Source organism: Scomber japonicus, chromosome 15, assembly GCF_027409825.1.
Source record: "Scomber japonicus isolate fScoJap1 chromosome 15, fScoJap1.pri, whole genome shotgun sequence".
Classification (NCBI taxonomy): domain Eukaryota; kingdom Metazoa; phylum Chordata; class Actinopteri; order Scombriformes; family Scombridae; genus Scomber; species Scomber japonicus.
Window position 1 is genome coordinate 1,312,515 of NC_070592.1, and position 22,393 is coordinate 1,334,907.

Below are 22,393 nucleotides of genomic sequence, written 5' to 3' on the forward strand. Positions count from 1 at the left end.
ATGTAGTATGCAGTATTACAGTAAAAGTACTGCAGTATTATAGTGATGTAGTATGCAGCCACTATGTTGCACTGCTGCCATCTAGTGGTATTAACTAGTCATAACATCCCGGCTCCTACCATCAGCCCTCTGCTTCCACACACAGTTCAGAAGTGTTGATGCTCATCAGTATGTTTAAAATGATAGTTATAGTTGTAGTTATAGTTATAGTTATAGTTATAGTTATAGTTATAGTTATAGTTGTTAGTGTGGACGGCCTTTTACATCATTGTTAGAGATGTTTAATGATGCAGCTGATAGTCAGTGAGAGCAGACAGGTCCAGGATGTCTTTCATTGAAAAGGTTTATTTACTTGATGAATGATCAGTACATGTTATGTTCTGATCATCCCTTCAATTCAAAGTTTAATAGATAATAACACAGAGTGAGCCATGATCCAACACATCTACAATATACAGAGTTTAGTCTACTGGTCTAAAAACCAAACATTTCTTAGACAACACTCAGGACCTTTGTCCTCCATCCAACACTATAAACCTCTGACTCCAGTTCCCTCTACCCCATTCAGGGAAAACAGGCAAACACATATCTGACCTATAGCAACACTATCAGAGTCCTGTTTTCCCCAAAAGCAGCAGACTCACTGCTCACCACTATCTCAAGAGGAGACAGTGTCTAAACCAGGGGGGTCAAACTCATTTTCATTCAAGGGCCACACACTGCCCAATTTAATCTCACGTGGGCCAGCTCATTAAAAAGATGGAAGGAAAGAAGGAAGGAAGAAAGAAAGAAAGAAAGGGAGGAAGGACAGATAGAAGGAAGAAAGGAAGGAAAATAAGGAGGAGAAGGAAGAGTAGACAGGAATGAAAGACGGAAGGAAGGAAAATAAGACAGGAAGGAAGGAAGGAAGGAAGGACAGATGAAAGGAAAGAAGGGAGGAATAAGGAAAGTGGGCCGGACCAGACCCCTCGGCGGGCCGGATCTGGCCCACGGGCCGCATGTTTGACATCCCTGGTCTAAACCAACATTAGGTCTGGCTCAGTGTCCAGTCCCCTAACAATAATCATGCAGATCCAACCTCTCTCTGTATTTTACCGGTGAACAGGACACAGTAGTGTATAAGACGCTCTTCAATGAAAAATATAAAGGTGCGACTTATCCACCTACTTTACGGCATATTAAACAACAACAGTCCATAATGAATAGTAAAGAGTGAACAGTTAACCTCTCTGTAATGATTTCTGTTGTTTTGTATTGAGTTAAGATGATAAACGTCATCACAACGGGACTGGAACGGACCGCATCCTGTTGCTAGGATACAGCCAGCACTTCCGCGTTCACAGCGTTGCTAGGATACAACGCTGTGGCGAGAGAGAGAAAGTTTTAACGGTTTACGGTTTACAGTGTTTTGTGGTGTTTCACGGTGTTTTACGGTGTTTCACGGTGTTTCACGGTTACCGGCGGCAGCATGGAGATCGTTCATGTCTACACGAAGCTCCGCAGTGAGTTTGGCCGCCAGTGTCTCTTCTCTGACCGGCCTGCAGAGCTGCTGGTAGACCTTCCTCCAGACCCGAGCCTGGCTCTGCAGTTCATCACCAAAACACCCCGAGACCAGGCTCTGCAGAGCTGCAGGGACATGTCCGAGCACCAGGTCAGCTGTTACCTTTACCTCATAGTTCATCTACATTAACCTCATAGTTTATCTACATTAACCTTAAAGTTTATATTAACCTCAACGTTTATATTAACCTCATAGTTTATATTAACCTCAGTTTATATTAACCTCATAGTTTATATTAACCTCACACAGTTCATCTACATTAACCTCATAGTTTATATTAACCTCAAAGTTTATATTAACCTCACAGTTTATATTAACCTCATAGTTTATATTAACCTCACAGTTTATATTAACCTCACAGTTTATATTAACCTCATAGTTTATATTAACCTCATAGTTTATATTAACCTCACAGTTTATATTAACCTCATAGTTTATATTAACCTCACAGTTTATATTAACCTCATAGTTTATCTACATTAACCTCATAGTTTATATTAACCTCATAGTTTATATTAACCTCATAGTTTATATTAACCTCACAGTTTATATTAACCTCATAGTTTATATTAACCTCACAGTTTAGATTAACCTCACAGTTTATATTAACCTCATAGTTTATATTAACCTCAGAGTTTATCTACATTAACCTCAAAGTTTATATTAACCTCATAGTTTATATTAACCTCACAGTTTATATTAACCTCATAGTTTATCTACATTAACCTCATAGTTTATATTAACCTCATAGTTTAGATTAACCTCACAGTTTAGATTAACCTCACAGTTTAGATTAACCTCACAGTTTATATTAACCTCATAGTTTAGATTAACCTCATAGTTTATATTAACCTCATAGTTTATATTAACCTCAGAGTTTATATTAACCTCATAGTTTATATTAACCTCACAGTTTATATTAACCTCAGTTTACATTAACCTCATAGTTTATCTACATTAACCTCATAGTTTATATTAACCTCATAGTTTATATTAACCTCATAGTTTATATTAACCTCAGAGTTTATCTACATTAACCTCAAAGTTTATATTAACCTCATAGTTTATATTAACCTCATAGTTTATATTAACCTCACACAGTTTATATTAACCTCACACAGTTTATATTAACCTCATAGTTTATATTAACCTCATAGTTTATATTAACCTCATAGTTTATATTAACCTCATAGTTTATATTAACCTCAAAGTTTTAACCTCATAGTTTATATTAACCTCATAGTTTATATTAACCTCATAGTTTATATTAACCTCAAAGATTATCTATATTAACCTCATAGTTTATATTAACCTCACAGTATTAACCTCATAGTTTATATTAACCTCATAGTTTATATTAACCTCAAAGATTATCTATATTAACCTCAAAGTTTATATTAACCTCACAGTTTATATTAACCTCATAGTTTATATTAACCTCAAAGTTTAGATTAACCTCAAAGTTTATATTAACCTCAAAGTTTAGATTAACCTCAAAGTTTATATTAACCTCATAGTTTATATTAACCTCACAGTTTAGATTAACCTCACAGTTTATATTAACCTCATAGTTTAGATTAACCTCAAAGTTTATATTAACCTCATAGTTTAGATTAACCTCAAAGTTTATATTAACCTCATAGTTTATATTAACCTCACAGTTTAGATTAACCTCACAGTTTATATTAACCTCACAGTTTATATTAACCTCAAAGTTTAGATTAACCTCATAGTTTATATTAACCTCACAGTTTATATTAACCTCATAGTTTATATTAACCTCATAGTTTATATTAACCTCATAGTTTATATTAACCTCATAGTTTATATTAACCTCATAGTTTATATTAACCTCACACAGTTTATCTACATCTACGTTTACTTTCAGCTTCATACTTCGGTAAAGTTAGTTTGATATTCGACACAGTTTGCAACCAGTGAAGAATGAATGTCAGACCAGTTACAGGTCACGTGTCACTAGGCCTTTAAAATGTTTACTTATTTATTATTAATAATTAATGATTATATAACAAGGTCTATGTAGAGCAGTCATATGGAGGATATGTGTCTGTGTTCATCACCGTTATTGATGCTTAAGATTTATTTTATTATTTGTTAATAAGAATATAAAATCAAGCCAAAGGTGTTTCACAAATAGGGGTCTTGTGATATATCAGATATATTAGTTTGGATTTATCAAAGTCAGCTTGACCTCAAAAAGACTTAATGCAAGGAATAATTAAATAATCATCAATCTATCAACTAAATTAAGTTTATTCAAATTATCTTCTTTTGGAAACAGACTGTATCTAAATTATAGTTATATATTCAAACAACAGAATAAAGTAAAGCCAGAAGATATTTAAAGAAAAACACCTGTAGACACACACACACACACACACACACACACACATACACACACACACACACATACACACACACGCACACACACACACACACACACACCCACACACACTGCTAGCTAACAGAGATGTAGCTCAAACCTCAGATCAGTGAACCAACGCAGGACATTTAACAGTCAGAATCTATTTATTGATTGATACTCAGTTAATTGTTTTGAGTCGTTTTCTCTCTTTCAGCTTCTTAAATGTGAACACTTTCTGCTCTCTTTAATTCTCTGTGACAGTAAACTGAATATATTTGAGCTGTGTGATGACATCATGTTGAACTTTAGGACACACTGATCAATGTTTCTCACCATTTTCTGACATTTATGAACCAAACAATGAATCAAGCTGTTTTATATTCCTCCCTGTAACCCTTTTAAAGTCCGTCCAGGAGTCTGTGTTGTGCTGCGTATGAACACGATGAAGCTGTGAGGACTCAGGTGTTTGTCTCTGAGGACTCTGAGGACTCTGGTGTTTGTCTCTGAGGACTCTGAGGACTCAGCTGTTTGTCTCTGAGGACTCTGAGGACTCTGGTGTTTGTCTCTGAGGACTCTGAGGACTCTGAGGACTCAGCTGTTTGTCTCTGAGGACTCTGAGGACTCTGGTGTTTGTCTCTGAGGACTCTGAGGACTCAGCTGTTTGTCTCTGAGGACTCTGAGGACTCTGGTGTTTGTCTCTGAGGACTCTGAGGACTCTGAGGACTCTGGTGTTTGTCTCTGAGGACTCTGATGTTTGTCTCTGAGGACTCTGGTGTTTGTCTCTGAGGACTCTGACTCTCTCTTTGTCTCTGCAGGTGAACACGGAGCGCTTCGAGTCAGAGAGCCGTGGGATAAACCACGTGGAGGGGGGGTGGCCCAAAGACGTCAACTTCCATGAGATGGAACAGACCATCCGCTTCAGGAAGAAGGTGGAGAAAGATGAGAGCTACATCAACAGCATCCTGCAGCTGGGCAGCGTAAGATCCACTTTACCTCAGTCTGGTTCAGGTTCAGGTTCAGGTTCCTGTGGTTCAGGTTCAACTCAACTCAACTTTATTTATAAAGCACTTTAAAACAACCACAGCTGAAACAGAGTGCTGTACATAAATACATAAAACAACCAAAAAAAACATAAAACAATAATTAAAACAAACCATAAAACACTAAAACAGGAGCAGAGTCTCATGCTGGGTTGAAAGCCAAGGAATAAAAATGGGTTTTAAGACGAGTTTTAAAAATGGACAGTGAGGAGGCTTGTCTAATATTTAAAGGAAGCTCGTTCCATAGTTTAGGAGCAGCAACAGAAAATGCTCTCTCCCCTCTGAGCTTCCGCTTTGACCTCGGTACCTCCAGGAGCAGCAGATCAGCTGACCTGACCTCTGACCTCGGTACCTCCAGGAGCAGCAGATCAGCTGACCTGAGGCACCGAGCAGGAGCGTGGGGGGGAAGGAGCTCAGAGAGGTAGCGCGGGGCCAGACCATTTAAAGATTTAAAGGTTCAGGTTCAGGTTCAGGTTCAGGTTCCTGTGGTTCAGGTTCAGGTTCCTGTGGTTCAGGAGAAATGAATCAATACCAAGTAGTATAGAAACGTCTCCCATCAATCGATACCTGCATTTGATCCTTTTTACACCCAGAACTAGAAAATATGACTATCTGTACGAACTTGCTCACAGCCAATCAACACAAGCGTTCTTGGATGTAATGCGTCATGTGATTGGTCCACTGCCACAGCAGCTACGACCCGTCTGTGGTGGTGAAGTCTTGGTGAATCTGAGTTAGCGTGTTTAGCAGTTCAGCAGCCAAGATGCCTCCTAAACGCTGTAAAGTGAGTCTAAGCTACACACTGTTACACACAATACAACACAGAGACTCAATGTGTTAATGAGAGTCTGATGAAGGACTCAGCTGGTTGTGTAGAGGCAGATATGTGAGAACAACATGAGAGGTGAAAGGTCAGTAGCTGTACCAGGTTGGGGATGTCTCAACAAGCCTTGTAAGGAGTTGTTTTTACCAGATTGATCCCCAAAGGAGATCAGGACGCCAACACTTAGGAGACAGTAGTTTAGACCTCCAGGAAACTGAGTCTTGGCTGGAACACGCCGGGTCAGGTTGACCTGATACACTCACAATAACCAATGACACCCACTCGCCAGCAGTATGACAGGGGCGTGGGTTGGGGCTGTTTGCTGTTTGGTTGTCATGGTTTCATTGGTGTGTGCAGTGTTCTGTTGTGTCATCAGTAAAGATCCCAGTTGGCTGTTTGATGACTTCTGTTCTCAGTCTGTTACTTTAAACATGACTGAAGTTAAGTAGTCCAGTAGTTCTCTAACAGTATCAGGATCACTTTAAGGGTTCTTGGATCGGTGCTGGTAGGGTTAGGGTTAGGGTCACATGTTATAAATGATACCCAGCTCTATCATCCACTGATTGGAAGATCAGCAGTTCGATTCCCGGCTCCTCCAGTCTGGGTGTTGAAGTGTTTTTGGGTGAAATACTGAACCCCCAATAGTTCCTGAAGTCTGAGCCGTCAGTGTGTTAATGTGTCTCGTTATAAATGCAGTCCATTGAGCATGTGTGTGTGTGTGGTCCAGGTCATGGAGCACTGCATCAGACAGAACAACGCTGTGGACATCTACCAGGAGTACTTTGAGGACGAGGACGAGGTGGAGGAGAGTCAGGAGCCGCCGTCCGCCAAGACCATCAACGTGTTCAGGTACCTGACAAACAACAGCAAACACAGCAACATGCAGCACCAGCCACCTGATGTCTGAGGGTCAGTGTGTGTGTGTGTGTGTGTGTGTGTGTGTGTGTGTGTGTGTGTGTGTGTGTGTATGTATGTGTGTGTGTGTGTGCGTGCGTGTGTGTGTGTGTGTGTGTGTGTGACTCTGCAGAGATCCTAACCAGGTGAAGCGGACCGTCACCTGTCTGTCGTGGCATCCTGACGGCGGCAGGAAGCTGGCAGCCGCCTACTCATGTCTACAGTTCCAGAAAACCTCTAAAGACATGAGCATCGATTCCTACATCTGGGACATTGGTGGGTGAGACAGACAGAGAGACAGACAGGCAGACAGACAGACAGGTATGAGGAGAGACAGACAGGCACACAGACAAAGAGACAGACAGACAAACAGACAGACAGACAGGTATGAGGAGAGACAGACAGAGACAGACAGACAGACAGGTATGAGGAGAGACAGACAGACAGAGAGAGAGACAGAGAGACAGACAGAGAGAGACAGACAGACAGAGAGACAGACAGACAGAGAGACAGACAGACAGAGAGACAGACAGAGAGACAGGTATGAGGAGAGACAGGTTGTCTTCAGATGTGTATTTTGGTTGCAGAGAACCCGAACAGACCTGAGATGTCTCTGAGGCCGCCGTCTCCGCTGGTGTGTCTGGAGTACAACCCTAAAGACTGCCACACGCTGGTGGGAGGAAGCTACAACGGACAGATCGGTGGGTGGAGACAGACACACAAACACACCCTCCACTGATTACTGCCGTCCAAAACTAGCATGGGTGTGTTTGTTTCAGCCAGGCGGGGAGTTCCAGTCCTCTGAAATGAGGCCAACCAGGAAGTAACTTAGAGCTGCATTCTATCAAAAGGCCACCAGGGGGCGACCGTCTCTATACAAGTCAATGGAGAATTCACCAACTTCTCACTTGATTTCTAACCTCAGTAAACGTTTTCAAAATGTGTTTATGGTCTCAATCGCTAGTTTAAAGCCTTCTTCAATGCAGTATGATGTTCATTTGGGACATTTTGGCCTCCCTGATTTTATATGTGACGATAAAGCAGGGTATGCATTAGGGCGTGGCTACGTCCTGATTGACAGGTTGATTGACCAATGTCCTCCAGATCCAGCCCTCGTAACCATAGCAACCTCCCCGCTCCGCCCATGCCTCCGCCTCATGCCCATATAAGTAGAATCCATGTTCTTTTTTTCCCGGCATGCACCTGAAATGTTCAAGATGGCACTGCCTAGATTAGAAACTATTGGCTTCTGAGCAGCAGTCCACAAACCAATGGGTGACGTCACAGATGTGACGTCTGTTTCTTATATACAGTCTGTGGTTTCAGCGTACTGGGACACCCGGAGAGGCAGCCAGCCGGTGGAGGTTTCCTCAGTGGAGCAGAGCCACAGAGACCCGGTCTACAAGGTCATCTGGCTCCAGTCCAAGACCGGGACGGACGCCTTCTCTGCCTCCACCGACGGACAGGTAGACCCATGACATCGAGCTAAATCACAACAGAACTCATCTCAAGGCTCTTTAAACATAGAGACTTCACCGTTATTAATGTTTCATAGATTTATTTCATTATTTGTTAATAAAAATATTGAAGCCAAAGGTGTTTCACTAAAAGGGGTCTTGTGATATATCAGATATATTAAATCAAAAGGCCTCATGCAAGGAATAATTAAATAATCATCAATCTATCAAATTTGGAGTTTTTTTTAATTAATCTTTTTTGGAGACAGATCAACTAAAGAAACTAAATTACAGTTAAATGATTAACACAATAAAGTAAAGCCAGAAGATATTTAGACACACACACACTAATAACTAACAGAGATGAGCTTTAATTTCATTAACCAAAGAATCAAACCTCAGATCAGTGAAAGTGAAACATGGAGGACATGAGCAGCACTTGGCCCTTTAACAGGCAGAACCGGGTTGTGAATGTGAGACCGTCTGCAGTCTGTGAAGTGTGTTTCATGTTGGACTCATCCTGACTCGTAGATTAATCACAATGACATCATCAGGCCAAGAAGACTTTCACTAACAGGAACTTCAGGTGGAATAAATTAACTCAATGTTTTAAATGTCTCAGGTTCTGTGGTGGGACGTCCGCAAGCTGAGTGAGCCCACAGAGCGTCTGGTCCTGGACCTGGGTCGGGAGGGGAACCTGGACCGAGCGCTAGGAGCCATCTCTCTGGAGTTCGAGGCCACCATGGTGAGCTTCATGTGCAGGACCTTCTGGAACCTGCACATCAAAACCACAACTGGACAATGTCATTTTTACACTTTTGTTTCAGCTAAGCTAGCAGCTTGTTGCAGCTAACGACACCGTTTAGCATCTGAACGTCTCCCAGAGAGACAGTGAACTGTTCCTTTAAGAGCCCCTCCGTTATGCTAAGCTAGGCTAAGTATTTCCAGTCTTCATGATAAGCTAACTGTAGTGGACTGTCCTGTGTCTGCAGCCAACTAAGTTCATGGTGGGGACGGAGCAGGGCGTGGTCGTGTCCTGTAACAGGAAGGCCAAGACTCCAGCAGAGAAGATCGTCTGTACGTACGACGGCCACCACGGACCCGTCTACGCCCTGCAGAGGAACCCCTTCTTCCCCAAAAACTTCCTCACCGTGGGTGACTGGACGGCTCGCATCTGGTCTGAAGACATCAAAGAATCGTCCATCATGTGGACCAGGTGAGACCCACCAGGTGGATCCACGTCAGCAGTACATATAGAATCATCTCGTTCAGTTCTCTCACTACTTCCTGTGTTTTATATTTCAGGTACCAGATGTCGTACCTGACGGACGCCTGCTGGAGTCCGGTCAGACCGTCCGTCTTCTTCACGGTGAAGATGGACGGCGTGCTGGACGTCTGGGACATCCTGTTCAAACAGAACGACCCCACGCTGAGTCTCAAGGTGCCCTGATGTCCCCTTAGACCTGTTTCAGTCACCTGTTTCCATGGAGACGTAAATGACGGCAGGGTTTGTGTTGCTGTGTGTGTTCAGGTGTGTGACGAGGCGCTGTACAGCCTGCGGGTTCAGGACCAGGGCCGGCTGGTGGCGTGCGGCTCTCAGCAGGGGGCCGCCACGCTGCTGGAGATCTGCTCCGGACTGTCCAGCCTCCAGAAGAACGAGAAGAGTCTGCTGGCTGCTGTGAGACCCAAAAACCTTCAGACACTAACAGCACTAACCAATCAGACAGCAGATCCTTTAAATAGATTTTAAAATATTATAAACAGAAACCTGAAAGAAGTTTATAAAGAGACAGAGACACGAGCTAAAACGTCCTGTTAACAGACAGAGGCTGAACTGAGGCGCTGCATAAAGGACCAGGAGAAGTTTGAATCCCAGTAGAGACTCAGAGTATTAATATATAATACTCTGCTGTGGATCAGGAGGTAGAGCGGTCGTCCTTCAATTGGAAGATTGGTGGTGCGATTCCCGGCTCCTCCAGTCCACATGTCGATGTGTCCTTGGGCAAGACACTTAACCCCAAACTGCTCCCGTTGCTATGCCAACGGTGTGTGAATGTGAATGAATGGTTAGATTCCCTCCTGATGAGCAGGTTGGTAGCTCCTGCCATCAGTGTGTGAATGGGTGAATGACATGTGATGTAAAGAGCTTTGAGTGGTTGCAAAGACTAGAAAGGTGCTATATGAGTACAGTCCATTACCATTTACCATTTAGATCTGGAGATGTGAAGAATACGTCTATGTTTAATATAACAAAAACGGCCTGTTAATAGTCAGAGGCTGAACTGAGGCGCTGCATAAAGGACCAGGAGAAGATAAATAAGGAGTTTTAATCCCAGTAGAGACTCAGAGTATAAATATAGATCTGGAGATGTGAAGAATACGTCTGAAACTTCACAATCTGTCCTGAGAAGTAGTTTCCTGTTTTAAACATGAAGCTGATGATCAGTAGATGTGAACAGAGTCTCGTGTCCGCAGATGTTCGAGCGAGAGACGAAGCGGGAGAAGATCCTGGAGGCTCGTCAGAGAGAGATCCGTCTGAAGGAGAGGAGTCGCTCGGAGCAGAGCAAAGAGGACGACGGAGGACGAGACCTGGACGGAGAGGAGAGTCCCGAACAGCTGATCGCTCGAGCGGAGAGCGACTTCTACAGCGTGGTGGAGACGGAGCAGAGGAGGAGGAGGGACAAGGAGGACGAGGGACACCAGGTAGAGACACACCAGGTAGAGACACACCAGGTAGAGACTCACCAGGTAGAGACACACCAGGTAGAGACACACCAGGTAGAGACTCACCAGGTAGAGACACACCAGGTAGAGACTCACCAGGTAGAGACACACCAGGTAGAGACACACCAGGTAGAGAGACACACCAGGTAGAGACTCACCAGGTAGAGACACACCAGGTAGAGACTCACCAGGTAGAGACTCACCAGGTAGACCAGGTAGAGACTCACCTGGTAGAGACTCACCAGGTAGAGACTCACCAGGTAGAGACACACCAGGTAGAGACTCATCAGGTAGAGACACACCAGGTAGAGACTCACCAGGTAGAGACACACCAGGTAGAGACTCATCAGGTAGAGACACACCAGGTAGAGACTCACCAGGTAGAGACACACCTGGTAGAGACACACCAGGTAGAGACACACCTGGTAGAGACACACCAGGTAGAGACACACCTGGTAGAGACTCACCAGGTAGAGACACACCAGGTAGAGACACACCAGGTAGAGACTCACCAGGTAGAGACTCACCAGGTAGAGACACACCAGGTAGAGACACACCTGGTAGAGAGACACACCAGGTAGAGACTCACCAGGTAGAGACACACCAGGTAGAGACTCACCAGGTAGAGACACACCAGGTAGAGACTCACCAGGTAGAGACTCACCAGGTAGACACTCACCTGGTAGAGACACACCTGGTAGAGACTCACCAGGTAGAGAGACACCAGGTAGAGACTCACCAGGTAGAGACTCACCTGGTAGAGACTCACCAGGTAGAGACACACCAGGTAGAGACACACCTGGTAGAGACTCACCTGGTAGAGACACACCAGGTAGAGACACACCAGGTAGAGACACACCAGGTAGAGACTCACCTGGTAGAGACTCACCTGGTAGAGACTCACCAGGTAGAGACACACCAGGTAGAGACACACCAGGTAGAGACACACCAGGTAGAAACTCACCAGGTAGAGACACACCAGGTAGAAACTCACCAGGTAGAGACACACCTGATAGAGACACACCAGGTAGAGACTCACCAGGTAGAGACTCACCAGGTAGAGACACACCAGGTAGAGACACACCAGGTAGAGACACACCTGGTAGAGACACACCAGGTAGAGACACACCAGGTAGAGACTCACCAGGTAGAGACTCACCAGGTAGAGTCTCACCAGGTAGAGACACACCAGGTAGAAACTCACCAGGTAGAGACACACCAGGTAGAGACACACCAGGTAGAGACACACCAGGTAGAGACTCACCAGGTAGAGACACACCAGGTAGAGACTCACCTGGTAGAGACTCACCAGGTAGAGACTCACCAGGTAGAGACTCACCAGGTAGAGACTCACCTGGTAGAGACTCACCAGGTAGAGACACACCAGGTAGAGACTCACCAGGTAGAGACACACCAGGTAGACCAGGTAGAGACTCACCAGGTAAAGACACACCAAGTAGAGACACACCAGGTAGAGACTCACCAGGTAGAGACTCACCAGGTAGAGACACACCAGGTAGAGACACACCAGGTAGAGACTCACCAGGTATAGACACACCAGGTAGAGACTCACCTGGTAGAGACTCACCAGGTAGAGACTCACCAGGTAGAGACACACCAGGTAGAGACACACCAGGTAGAGACTCACCAGGTATAGACACACCAGGTAGAGACTCACCTGGTAGAGACTCACCAGGTAGAGACTCACCAGGTAGAGACTCACCAGGTAGAGACACACCAGGTAGAGAGACACACCAGGTAGAGAGACACACCAGGTAGAGACACACCAGGTAGAGACTCACCAGGTAGAGACTCACCAGGTAGAGACACACCAGGTAGAGACTCACCAGGTAGAGACACACCAGGTAGAGACACACCAGGTAGAGACACACCTGGTAGAGACTCACCTGGTAGAGACTCACCAGGTAGAGACACACCAGGTAGAGACTCACCAGGTAGAGACACACCAGGTAGAGACACACCTGGTAGAGACACACCAGGTAGAGACACACCTGGTAGAGACACACCAGGTAGAGACACACCAGGTAGAGACTCACCAGGTAGAGACTCACCAGGTAGAGACTCACCTGGTAGAGACTCACCTGGTAGAGACACACCAGGTAGAGACACACCTGGTAGAGACACACCAGGTAGAGACACACCAGGTAGAGACTCACCAGGTAGAGACTCACCAGGTAGAGACACACCAGGTAGAGACTCACCTGGTAGAGACACACCAGGTAGAGACACACCTGGTAGAGACACACCAGGTAGAGACACACCAGGTAGAGACACACCTGGTAGAGACACACCAGGTAGAGACACACCTGGTAGAGACTCACCAGGTAGAGACTCACCAGGTAGAGACACACCAGGTAGAGACACACCAGGTAGAGACTCACCAGGTAGAGACACACCAGGTAGAGACTCACCTGGTAGAGACTCACCAGGTAGAGACACACCTGGTAGAGACACACCAGGTAGAGACACACCAGGTAGAGACTCATCAGGTAGAGACACACCAGACCAGGTAGAGACACACCTGGTAGAGACACACCTGGTAGAGACTCACCAGGTAGAGACTCACCTGGTAGAGACACACCAGGTAGAGACTCACCAGGTAGAGACACACCAGGTAGAGACTCACCAGGTAGAGACACACCAGGTAGAGAGGTAGAGACACACCAGGTAGAGACTCACCAGGTAGAGACTCACCAGGTAGAGACTCACCAAGTAGAGACTCACCAGGTAGAGACTCACCAGGTAGAGACACACCAGGTAGAGACTCACCAGGTAGAGACTCACCAGGTGGAGACTCACCAGGTAGAGACACACCAGGTAGAGACACACCTGGTAGAGGTAGAGACTCACCAGGTAGAGACTCACCAGGTAGAGACACACCTGGTAGAGACACACCAGGCAGAGACACACCAGGTAGAGAGACACACCAGGTAGAGACACACCAGGTAGAGACTCACCAGGTAGAGACTCACCAGGTAGAGACACACCAGGTAGAGACTCACCAGGTAGAGACTCACCAGGTAGAGACACACCAGGTAGAGACTCACCAGGTAGAGACTCACCAGGTAGACCAGGTAGAGACACACCAGGTAGAGACACACCAGGTAGAGAGACACACCAGGTAGAGACACACCAGGTAGAGAGACACACCAGGTAGAGACTCACCAGGTAGAGACACACCAGGTAGAGACTCACCAGGTAGAGACTCACCAGGTAGAGACTCACCAGGTAGAGACACACCTGGTAGAGACTCACCTGGTAGAGACTCACCAGGTAGAGACACACCAGGTAGAGACACACCAGGTAGAGACTCACCTGGTAGAGACTCACCTGGTAGAGACACACCAGGTAGAGACACACCAGGTAGAGACACACCAGGTAGAGACTCACCAGACCAGGTAGAGACTCACCAGGTAGAGACACACCAGGTAGAGAGACACACCAGGTAGAGACTCACCAGGTAGAGACACCAGGTAGAGACTCACCAGACCAGGTAGAGACTCACCAGGTAGAGACACACCAGGTAGAGACTCACCAGGTAGAGACACACCAGGTAGAGACTCACCAGGTAGAGACACACCAGGTAGAGACACACCAGGTAGAGACACACCAGGTAGACCAGGTAGAGACGCACCAGGTAGAGACACACCAGGTAGAGACTCACCAGGTAGAGACTCACCAGGTAGAGACACACCAGGTAGAGACACACCAGGTAGAGACTCACCAGGTAGAGACTCACCAGGTAGAGAGACACACCAGGTAGAGACTCACCTGGTAGAGGGACACCAGGTAGAGACTCACCAGGTAGAGACACACCAGACCAGGTAGAGACTCACCTGGTAGAGACTCACCAGGTAGAGACACACCAGGTAGAGACTCACCAGGTAGAGACTCACCAGGTAGAGACACACCAGGTAGAGACTCACCAGGTAGAGACACACCAGGTAGAGACTCACCAGGTAGAGACTCACCAGGTAGAGACACACCAGGTAGAGACTCACCAGGTAGAGACTCACCAGGTAGAGACACACCAGGTAGAGACTCACCAGGTAGAGACACACCAGGTAGAGACACACCAGGTAGAGACTCACCAGGTAGAGACTCACCAGGTAGAGACACACCAGGTAGAGACTCACCAGGTAGAGACACACCAGGTAGAGACTCACCAGGTAGAGACACACCTGGTAGAGACACACCAGGTAGAGACACACCAGACCAGGTAGAGACTCACCTGGTAGAGACTCACCAGGTAGAGGGACACCAGGTAGAGACTCACCTGGAAGAGGGACACCAGGTAGAGACTCACCAGGTAGAGACACACCAGACCAGGTAGAGACTCACCTGGTAGAGACTCACCAGGTAGAGACACACCAGGTAGAGACACACCAGGTAGAGACTCACCAGGTAGAGACTCACCAGGTAGAGACACACCTGGTAGAGACACACCAGGTAGAGACACACCAGACCAGGTAGAGACTCACCAGGTAGAGACTCACCAGGTAGAGACACACCAGGTAGAGACACACCAGGTAGAGACTCACCAGGTAGAGACACACCAGGTAGAGACTCACCTGGTAGAGACTCACCAGGTAGAGACTCACCAGGTAGAGACACACCAGGTAGAGACACACCATGTAGAGACTCACCAGGTAGAGACACACCAGGTAGAGACTCACCAGGTAGATGGACACCAGGTAGAGACTCACCAGACCAGGTAGAGACACACCAGGTAGAGACACACCAGAACAGGTAGAGACACACCAGGTAGAGACACACCAGGTAGAGACACACCAGGTAGAGACACACCTGGTAGAGACTCACCAGGTAGAGACACACCAGGTAGAGACACACCAGGTAGAGACTCGCCAGGTAGAGACTCGCCAGGTAGAGACTCACCAGGTAGAGACTCACCAGGTAGAGACACACCAGGTAGAGACACACCAGGTAGAGAGACACACCAGGTAGAGACTCACCTGGTAGAGACACACCAGGTAGAGACTCACCAGGTAGAGACACACCAGGTAGAGACTCACCTGGTAGAGACTCGCCTGGTAGAGGTAGAGACACACCAGGTAGAGACTCACCAGGTAGAGACACACCAGGTAGAGACTCACCAGGTAGAGACACACCAGGTAGAGACTCACCAGGTAGAGACACACCAGGTAGAGACACACCAGGTAGAGACTCACCAGGTAGAGACTCACCAGGTAGAGACTCACCAGGTAGAGACACACCAGGTAGAGACTAACCAGGTAGAGACTCACCAGGTAGAGACACACCAGGTAGAGACACACCAGGTAGAGACTCACCAGGTAGAGACTCACCTGGTAGAGACTCACCAGGTGGAGACTCACCAGGTAGAGACTCACCAGGTAGAGACTCACCAGGTAGAGACACACCAGGTAGAGACTCACCAGGTAGAGACACACCAGGTAGAGACTCACCAGGTAGAGACTAACCAGGTAGAGACTCACCAGGTAGAGACTAACCAGGTAGAGACTCACCAGGTAGAGACACACCAGGTAGAGACTCACCAGGTAGAGACTCACCAGGTAGAGACTCACCTGGTAGAGGCTCACCAGGTAGAGACACACCAGACCAGGTAGAGACTCACCAGGTAGAGACACACCAGGTAGAGGCTCACCAGGTAGAGACACACCAGGTAGAGACTCACCAGGTAGAGACTCACCAGGTAGAGACACACCAGGTAGAGATACACCAGGTAGAGACACACCTGGTAGAGACTCACCAGGTAGAGACTCACCAGGTAGAGACTCACCAGGTAGAGACTCACCAGGTAGAGACTCACCAGGTAGAGACTCACCAGGTAGAGATACACCAGGTAGAGATACACCAGGTAGAGACACACCTGGTAGAGACTCACCAGGTAGAGACTCACCAGGTAGAGACTCACCAGGTAGAGACTCACCAGGTAGAGACACACCAGGTAGAGACTCACCAGGTAGAGACACACCAGGTAGAGACACACCTGGTAGAGACTCACCAGGTAGAGACTCACCAGGTAGAGACTCACCAGGTAGAGACTCACCAGGTAGAGACTCACCAGGTAGAGACTCACCAGGTAGAGACACACCAGGTAGAGACACACCAGGTAGAGACACACCAGGTAGAGACTCACCTGCAGACCATGAAACCTTTTCCTGTCGGTTAGTTTCTAACTGGTTTGTTTCCTCAGGAGAAAGACGTCTGTGAAGAGAAGGAAGTGAAAGAAGAAACAGAAACAGAAACTTCTCAGTGAATAAAGTGATTTATTTTTAATGTTTAATGTTTTAATGTGTTTCAGCTGTTTTCTGACTGTTCAATAAAAAGTTCCTTTAAAGCAAACTTTAGTTCATTATTTCTACACACACACACACACACACACACACACAGTACAATACACACACAGTAACACACACACAGTAAACACACACACACAGTAACACACACACACACACACACAGTAACACACACACACACACACACACACACACACACACACACACACACACACAGTACAATACACAATCAAGAGGAAGTCAGATCCAGACAGAATACAGCAATGTAAAAAAGAGAGTTCAGTCAGTCAGGGAGGGAGGAAGGAAAGAAGGAAAGGAGGAAAGGAAGAAAAGGAGGGAGAAAGGAAGGAAAGGAGGGAGGAAGGAAGGAACAAAGGAAGGGAGGAAAGAAGGAGGGAGGGAGGAAGTTAAGGAAGGAAGGAACAAAGGAAGGGAGGAAAGAAGGAGGAAGGAAGGAACAAAGGAAGGGAGGAAAGAAGGAGGGGGGGAGGAAGGAAAGGAAGGAAGGAAAGGAGGGAAGAAAGAGAAGGGAGGGAGGAAGGACAGATGTCTGTGGTCGAGCCTCTGCAGTAAGTTGATTTCACTCTTTTTCTTTTTTTTGCCTGTTTTTATGTTTTAAATATTTTTTTTATAGTTGTGGTAGTTGTATTTTGATAGTTCTCAGTCGGTGCAGATTTACGGAAATCACGCTTTTATTTTGAATGATTTCGGAAGCGGAAGTCCTTGTTGTTGCTGTTGTGGTTCTCGTGCAGCAGTGTAAACATGTCGCACGCGAGGCTCCGGCTGTTGGTCAGTGAGAGGCTGCACGCGGCGGCGGAAGAAATATTACAAGTGTTTGAGAAAGTTATCGAAAAGTATGAACAGGAAGCAGCTGTTAGCCAGGAAGTGATCTCCCGCCAACACGCGCTCATCTGTCAGCTCCACAAATCAATCAGAGAGCAGCCGCCTGCAGGTAAGCCCACGAGACACCAGGAACTGATCTGTGACGTAGAAACTGTAATACTGCAGTAAGTACTTTTACTGTAATACTGCATACTACATCACTATAATACTGCAGTACTTTTACTGTAATACTGCATACTACATCACTATAATACTGCAGTACTTTTACTGTAATACTGCATACTACATCACTATAATACTGCAGTACTTTTACTGTAATACTGCATACTACATCACTCATAATACTGCAGTACTTTTACTGTAATACTGCATACTACATCACTATAATACTGCAGTACTTTTACTGTAATACTGCATACTACATCACTATAATACTGCAGTACTTTTACTGTAATACTGCATACTACATCACTATAATACTGCAGTACTTTTACTGTAATACTGCATACTACATCACTCATAATACTGCAGTACTTTTACTGTAATACTGCATACTACATCACTCTAATACTACAGTACTTTTACTGTAATACTGCATACTACATCACTATAATACTGCAGTACTTTTACTGTAATACTGCATACTACATCACTATAATACTGCAGTACTTTTACTGTAATACTGCATACTACATCACTATAATACTGCAGTACTTTTACTGTAATACTGCATACTACATCACTATAATACTGCAGTACTTTTACTGTAATACTGCATACTACATCACTATAATACTGCAGTACTTTTACTGTAATACTGCATACTACATCACTCATAATACTGCAGTACTTTTACTGTAATACTGCATACTACATCACTATAATACTGCAGTACTTTTACTGTAATACTGCATACTACATCACTATAATACTGCAGTACTTTTACTGTAATACTGCATACTACATCACTATAATACTGCAGTACTTTTACTGTAATACTGCATACTACATCACTATAATACTGTAGTACTTTTACTGTAATACTGCATACTACATCACTATAATACTGCAGTACTTTTACTGTAATACTGCATACTACATCACTATAATACTGCAGTACTTTTACTGTAATACTGCATACTACATTACTATAATACTGCAGTACTTTTACTGTAATACTGCATACTACATCACTCATAATACTGCAGTACTTTTACTGTAATACTGCATACTACATCACTCTAATACTACAGTACTTTTACTGTAATACTGCATACTACATCACTATAATACTGCAGTACTTTTACTGTAATACTGCATACTACATCACTATAATACTGCAGTACTTTTACTGTAATACTGCATACTACATCACTATAATACTGTAGTACTTTTACTGTAATACTGCATACTACATCACTATAATACTGCAGTACTTTTACTGTAATACTGCATACTACATCACTATAATACTGCAGTACTTTTACTGTAATACTGCATACTACATTACTATAATACTGCAGTACTTTTACTGTAATACTGCATACTACATCACTCATAATACTGCAGTACTTTTACTGTAATACTGCATACTACATCACTCATAATACTGCAGTACTTTTACTGCAGTACTGCATACTACATCACTATAATACTGCATACTACATCACTATAATACTGCATACTACATCACTATAATACTGCATACTACATCACTATAATACTGCATACTACATCACTATAATACTGCAGTACTTTTACTGTAATGGAGTATTTTATTTTGTAGTATTTCTCCTCTGTTGAATATTAACTTTGTGTTTCCTGCAGATGTTTTCACTGAGCAGCTGTCGGTCCATAAAGCCACAGTCCTCCCTGACCACCAGGACCAGGACCAGCACCAGCACCAGCACCAGAGCCAGCACCAGCACCAGGACCAGGACCAGCACCATGAGGACCCTCCCAGGGAACAGGAAGTAGCAGGAGAGCTGGACGAGGCTGAAATCATAAAGTTCACGTACAGTTCGAGGTGTTCCGGTGCGTCGGGGAGCGCAGAGGTCCTGGTTCTGTCCTCGTCTGAAGCCGAGACCGAGGACAGCGAGGACTACAACCGGGACCCTGCAGAGACCGGACCGGCTCAGACCCAGCAGAGGGGGGGCGGGGGGGGCGGGGGAGACAGGCGGGGGTCGTTCAGCTGCAGGGTCTGTGGCAGGATGTTCAGGATCCGCCGCTTGCTGTTCAGACACGCTACGGCTCACCTGCAGGAGGACGAGCCGGTCTGTGGAGTCTGCGGAGAGAAACCAGAGACCTGCGACGGTCTGAAGCACATGCGGACTCACCTGGCCACCTGGACCAAGACCAGGACCCGGACCCGGACCTGGACCCGGAGGAAGAGGAAGGGTCCGGAGCCTGGCAGAGGGACTCAGCGCCGCTCGGCTCGGAACAAACGCTGAAAACCAGTCAGAGAGAAACCAGACCTCCTTATCAGTGGTGACATCACGGTGACATTACGGTGACATCACGGTGACATCACGGTGACATCACGGTGACAGCACGGTGACATCACGGTGACAGCACGGTGACATCACGGTGACATCACGGTGACATCACGGTGACATCACGGTGACATCACGGTGACATCATCAGACTCTTTTCGTTATGTAGTTTCAGTTTTATTGTTTTTAATTTGACTTTTTGAGACGTTTTTAGTTTTGGAGAAAAAGAAAAAGGAAAAAAGTTAAATAAATAAATCTGTAAAAAAAAAACTTTTAATAATTTGAGAAAAAGTAAAAGTTTGAATCTTTGACCAAAAAACTGGAATATTTTGATTTAAAAGTAATTTTACAAGAAAAAGTCATAATCGAAACATATTTAGATTTTTTTTATCGTAAAACTTTGAGGTATTGAATTACTAATTAACTTTCATTAATGTTTTAAATTTTACTTTTTTTCTTTTTTTTAATGTAAAATATTTTTTTTGTTTTTTTGAAATGAGGAAAGTTAAACTGTAACAACAAAAGTTTGAACACAAGAAAAATTATTAATGTTTTAATATTTTAATGAAGTCTGAACACGTTTATATTTCTATCTATGAAGTATTTTGACTTTTCTCGTTAAGAGGAAGTCGGCCGGTTCGATGTGTCTCAGACTTCCTGTTAATTAATTATTATTATTATTATTATTATTAGGTCATTTTTATCTTTTTTTTTAACATTTATTTTACTTTTTCAGATGTTTTAATTTGAAAAGAAAAAGTTATTAACAAAAATATTCTTGGCCGAAAAAAAACGTTTTTGAAATAAATCTGTAAAATAAAATCTTTTAATAATTTTGGTAAAAATGTAAAAAATAAATAAATAAATAAAAAGCTGAAATATTTTTGATAAAAAGTAATTTTACAAGAAAAATTCATAATTGAAAAAAAAGTTTAGGAAATAAAAGTTGTAAAATATTTTAAAAGAGGAAACATGATGAAGTCTGAACACTTAACATTTATATTTGTACTTTATTTTGAAGTTTTTATTGTTAAGTCTTTGTTCAAATTATTACAACTTTATTCTGAAACTCAGATGTTCACCGGATGTTTCGTGTTGCAGATGGTCATGTGACCTCAGATCGCTTCAGTACTGTTTCCATGGTAACGCCTGACGCTGGGTTTTGTTGAGTTTTTGGGGTTTTTGTTCCCTCGGTCGGTTCAGGTATGACGTTTTATTTTGAAGTTTTTCTCTGAAACTGTTTAAAGTCAGTTGACCTCTAATGATGCGTTCAGGGGCGAGGAGTCACTGTAGGTCGTCAGAGTTTCAGAGACGGTTTGTTATTTGTTCTGAACTGTAATAAAAACATTTTCTATTTTTCTACTTTATGAATAAAAGTCGTCTAAATGTTTAAATGTTTTTCTCTCAGGACGTAAACATCAGTCAGCTGTTCTCAGCTCTCTGTCACATGATCATCAGCAGACGTACTTCAGTAAAACAGTATAAACTATAATAATGTTTCATATCATCATCAGAGCCTCAACGAGGAACATTAAAGAGAAATCAGGAAGTCAAACATTTATTTATCATATATTTATTTTTATGATCAGATTCACTGACTGTAGGAATATTTATAAACACCACAGAAGAAGAAGAAGAAGAAGGAGGTCTGTGACTTCTTTATTAAATCTTTATTAACACAACGTCAGTTAACAGAAACATCAGCTGATCCTCAGCTGGAGCTCAAATCATGCCTGCAGTTGCCATGGTAACCACGGTCACAAACTGCGGTTAATTAAACCATGTCTGATTCGTTGAGACTCGACCCCATCTGACGTCTCGGTGGTAGGGGGCGGGGCATCCGGGGGGCGGGG

General features: G+C 44.5%; 1 protein-coding gene across 1 annotated transcript; it reads left to right on the plus strand.

Annotated features, from left to right (window-relative positions):
- The first annotated feature begins 1,468 nt into the window (after positions 1-1,468).
- On the plus strand, positions 1,469-17,165 carry dnai2b (dynein, axonemal, intermediate chain 2b). Its single transcript, XM_053334804.1, has 12 exons — positions 1,469-1,651; positions 4,763-4,924; positions 6,538-6,659; positions 6,838-6,980; positions 7,292-7,405; positions 8,031-8,170; positions 8,784-8,906; positions 9,154-9,377; positions 9,467-9,602; positions 9,693-9,839; positions 10,637-10,864; positions 17,103-17,165. The coding sequence occupies exons 1-12, from the start codon at positions 1,469-1,471 to the stop codon at positions 17,163-17,165; spliced, it is 1,785 nt and encodes a 594-aa protein (XP_053190779.1).
- Positions 17,166-22,393: the final 5,228 nt, after the last annotated feature.

What these genes read in the sequence shown, in the direction of transcription:
- dnai2b (XM_053334804.1), top strand. Translation starts at nt 1,469, where the DNA reads ATGGAGATCGTTCATGTCTACACGAAGCTCCGCAGTGAGTTTGGCCGC. An exon ending in AAGCTACAACGGACAGATCG is followed by an intron (nt 7,406 to 8,030) that starts GTGGGTGGAGAC and finishes CTGTGGTTTCAG; the next exon opens with CGTACTGGGACACCCGGAGA. An exon ending in AGGAGGACGAGGGACACCAG is followed by an intron (nt 10,865 to 17,102) that starts GTAGAGACACAC and finishes TTGTTTCCTCAG; the next exon opens with GAGAAAGACGTCTGTGAAGA.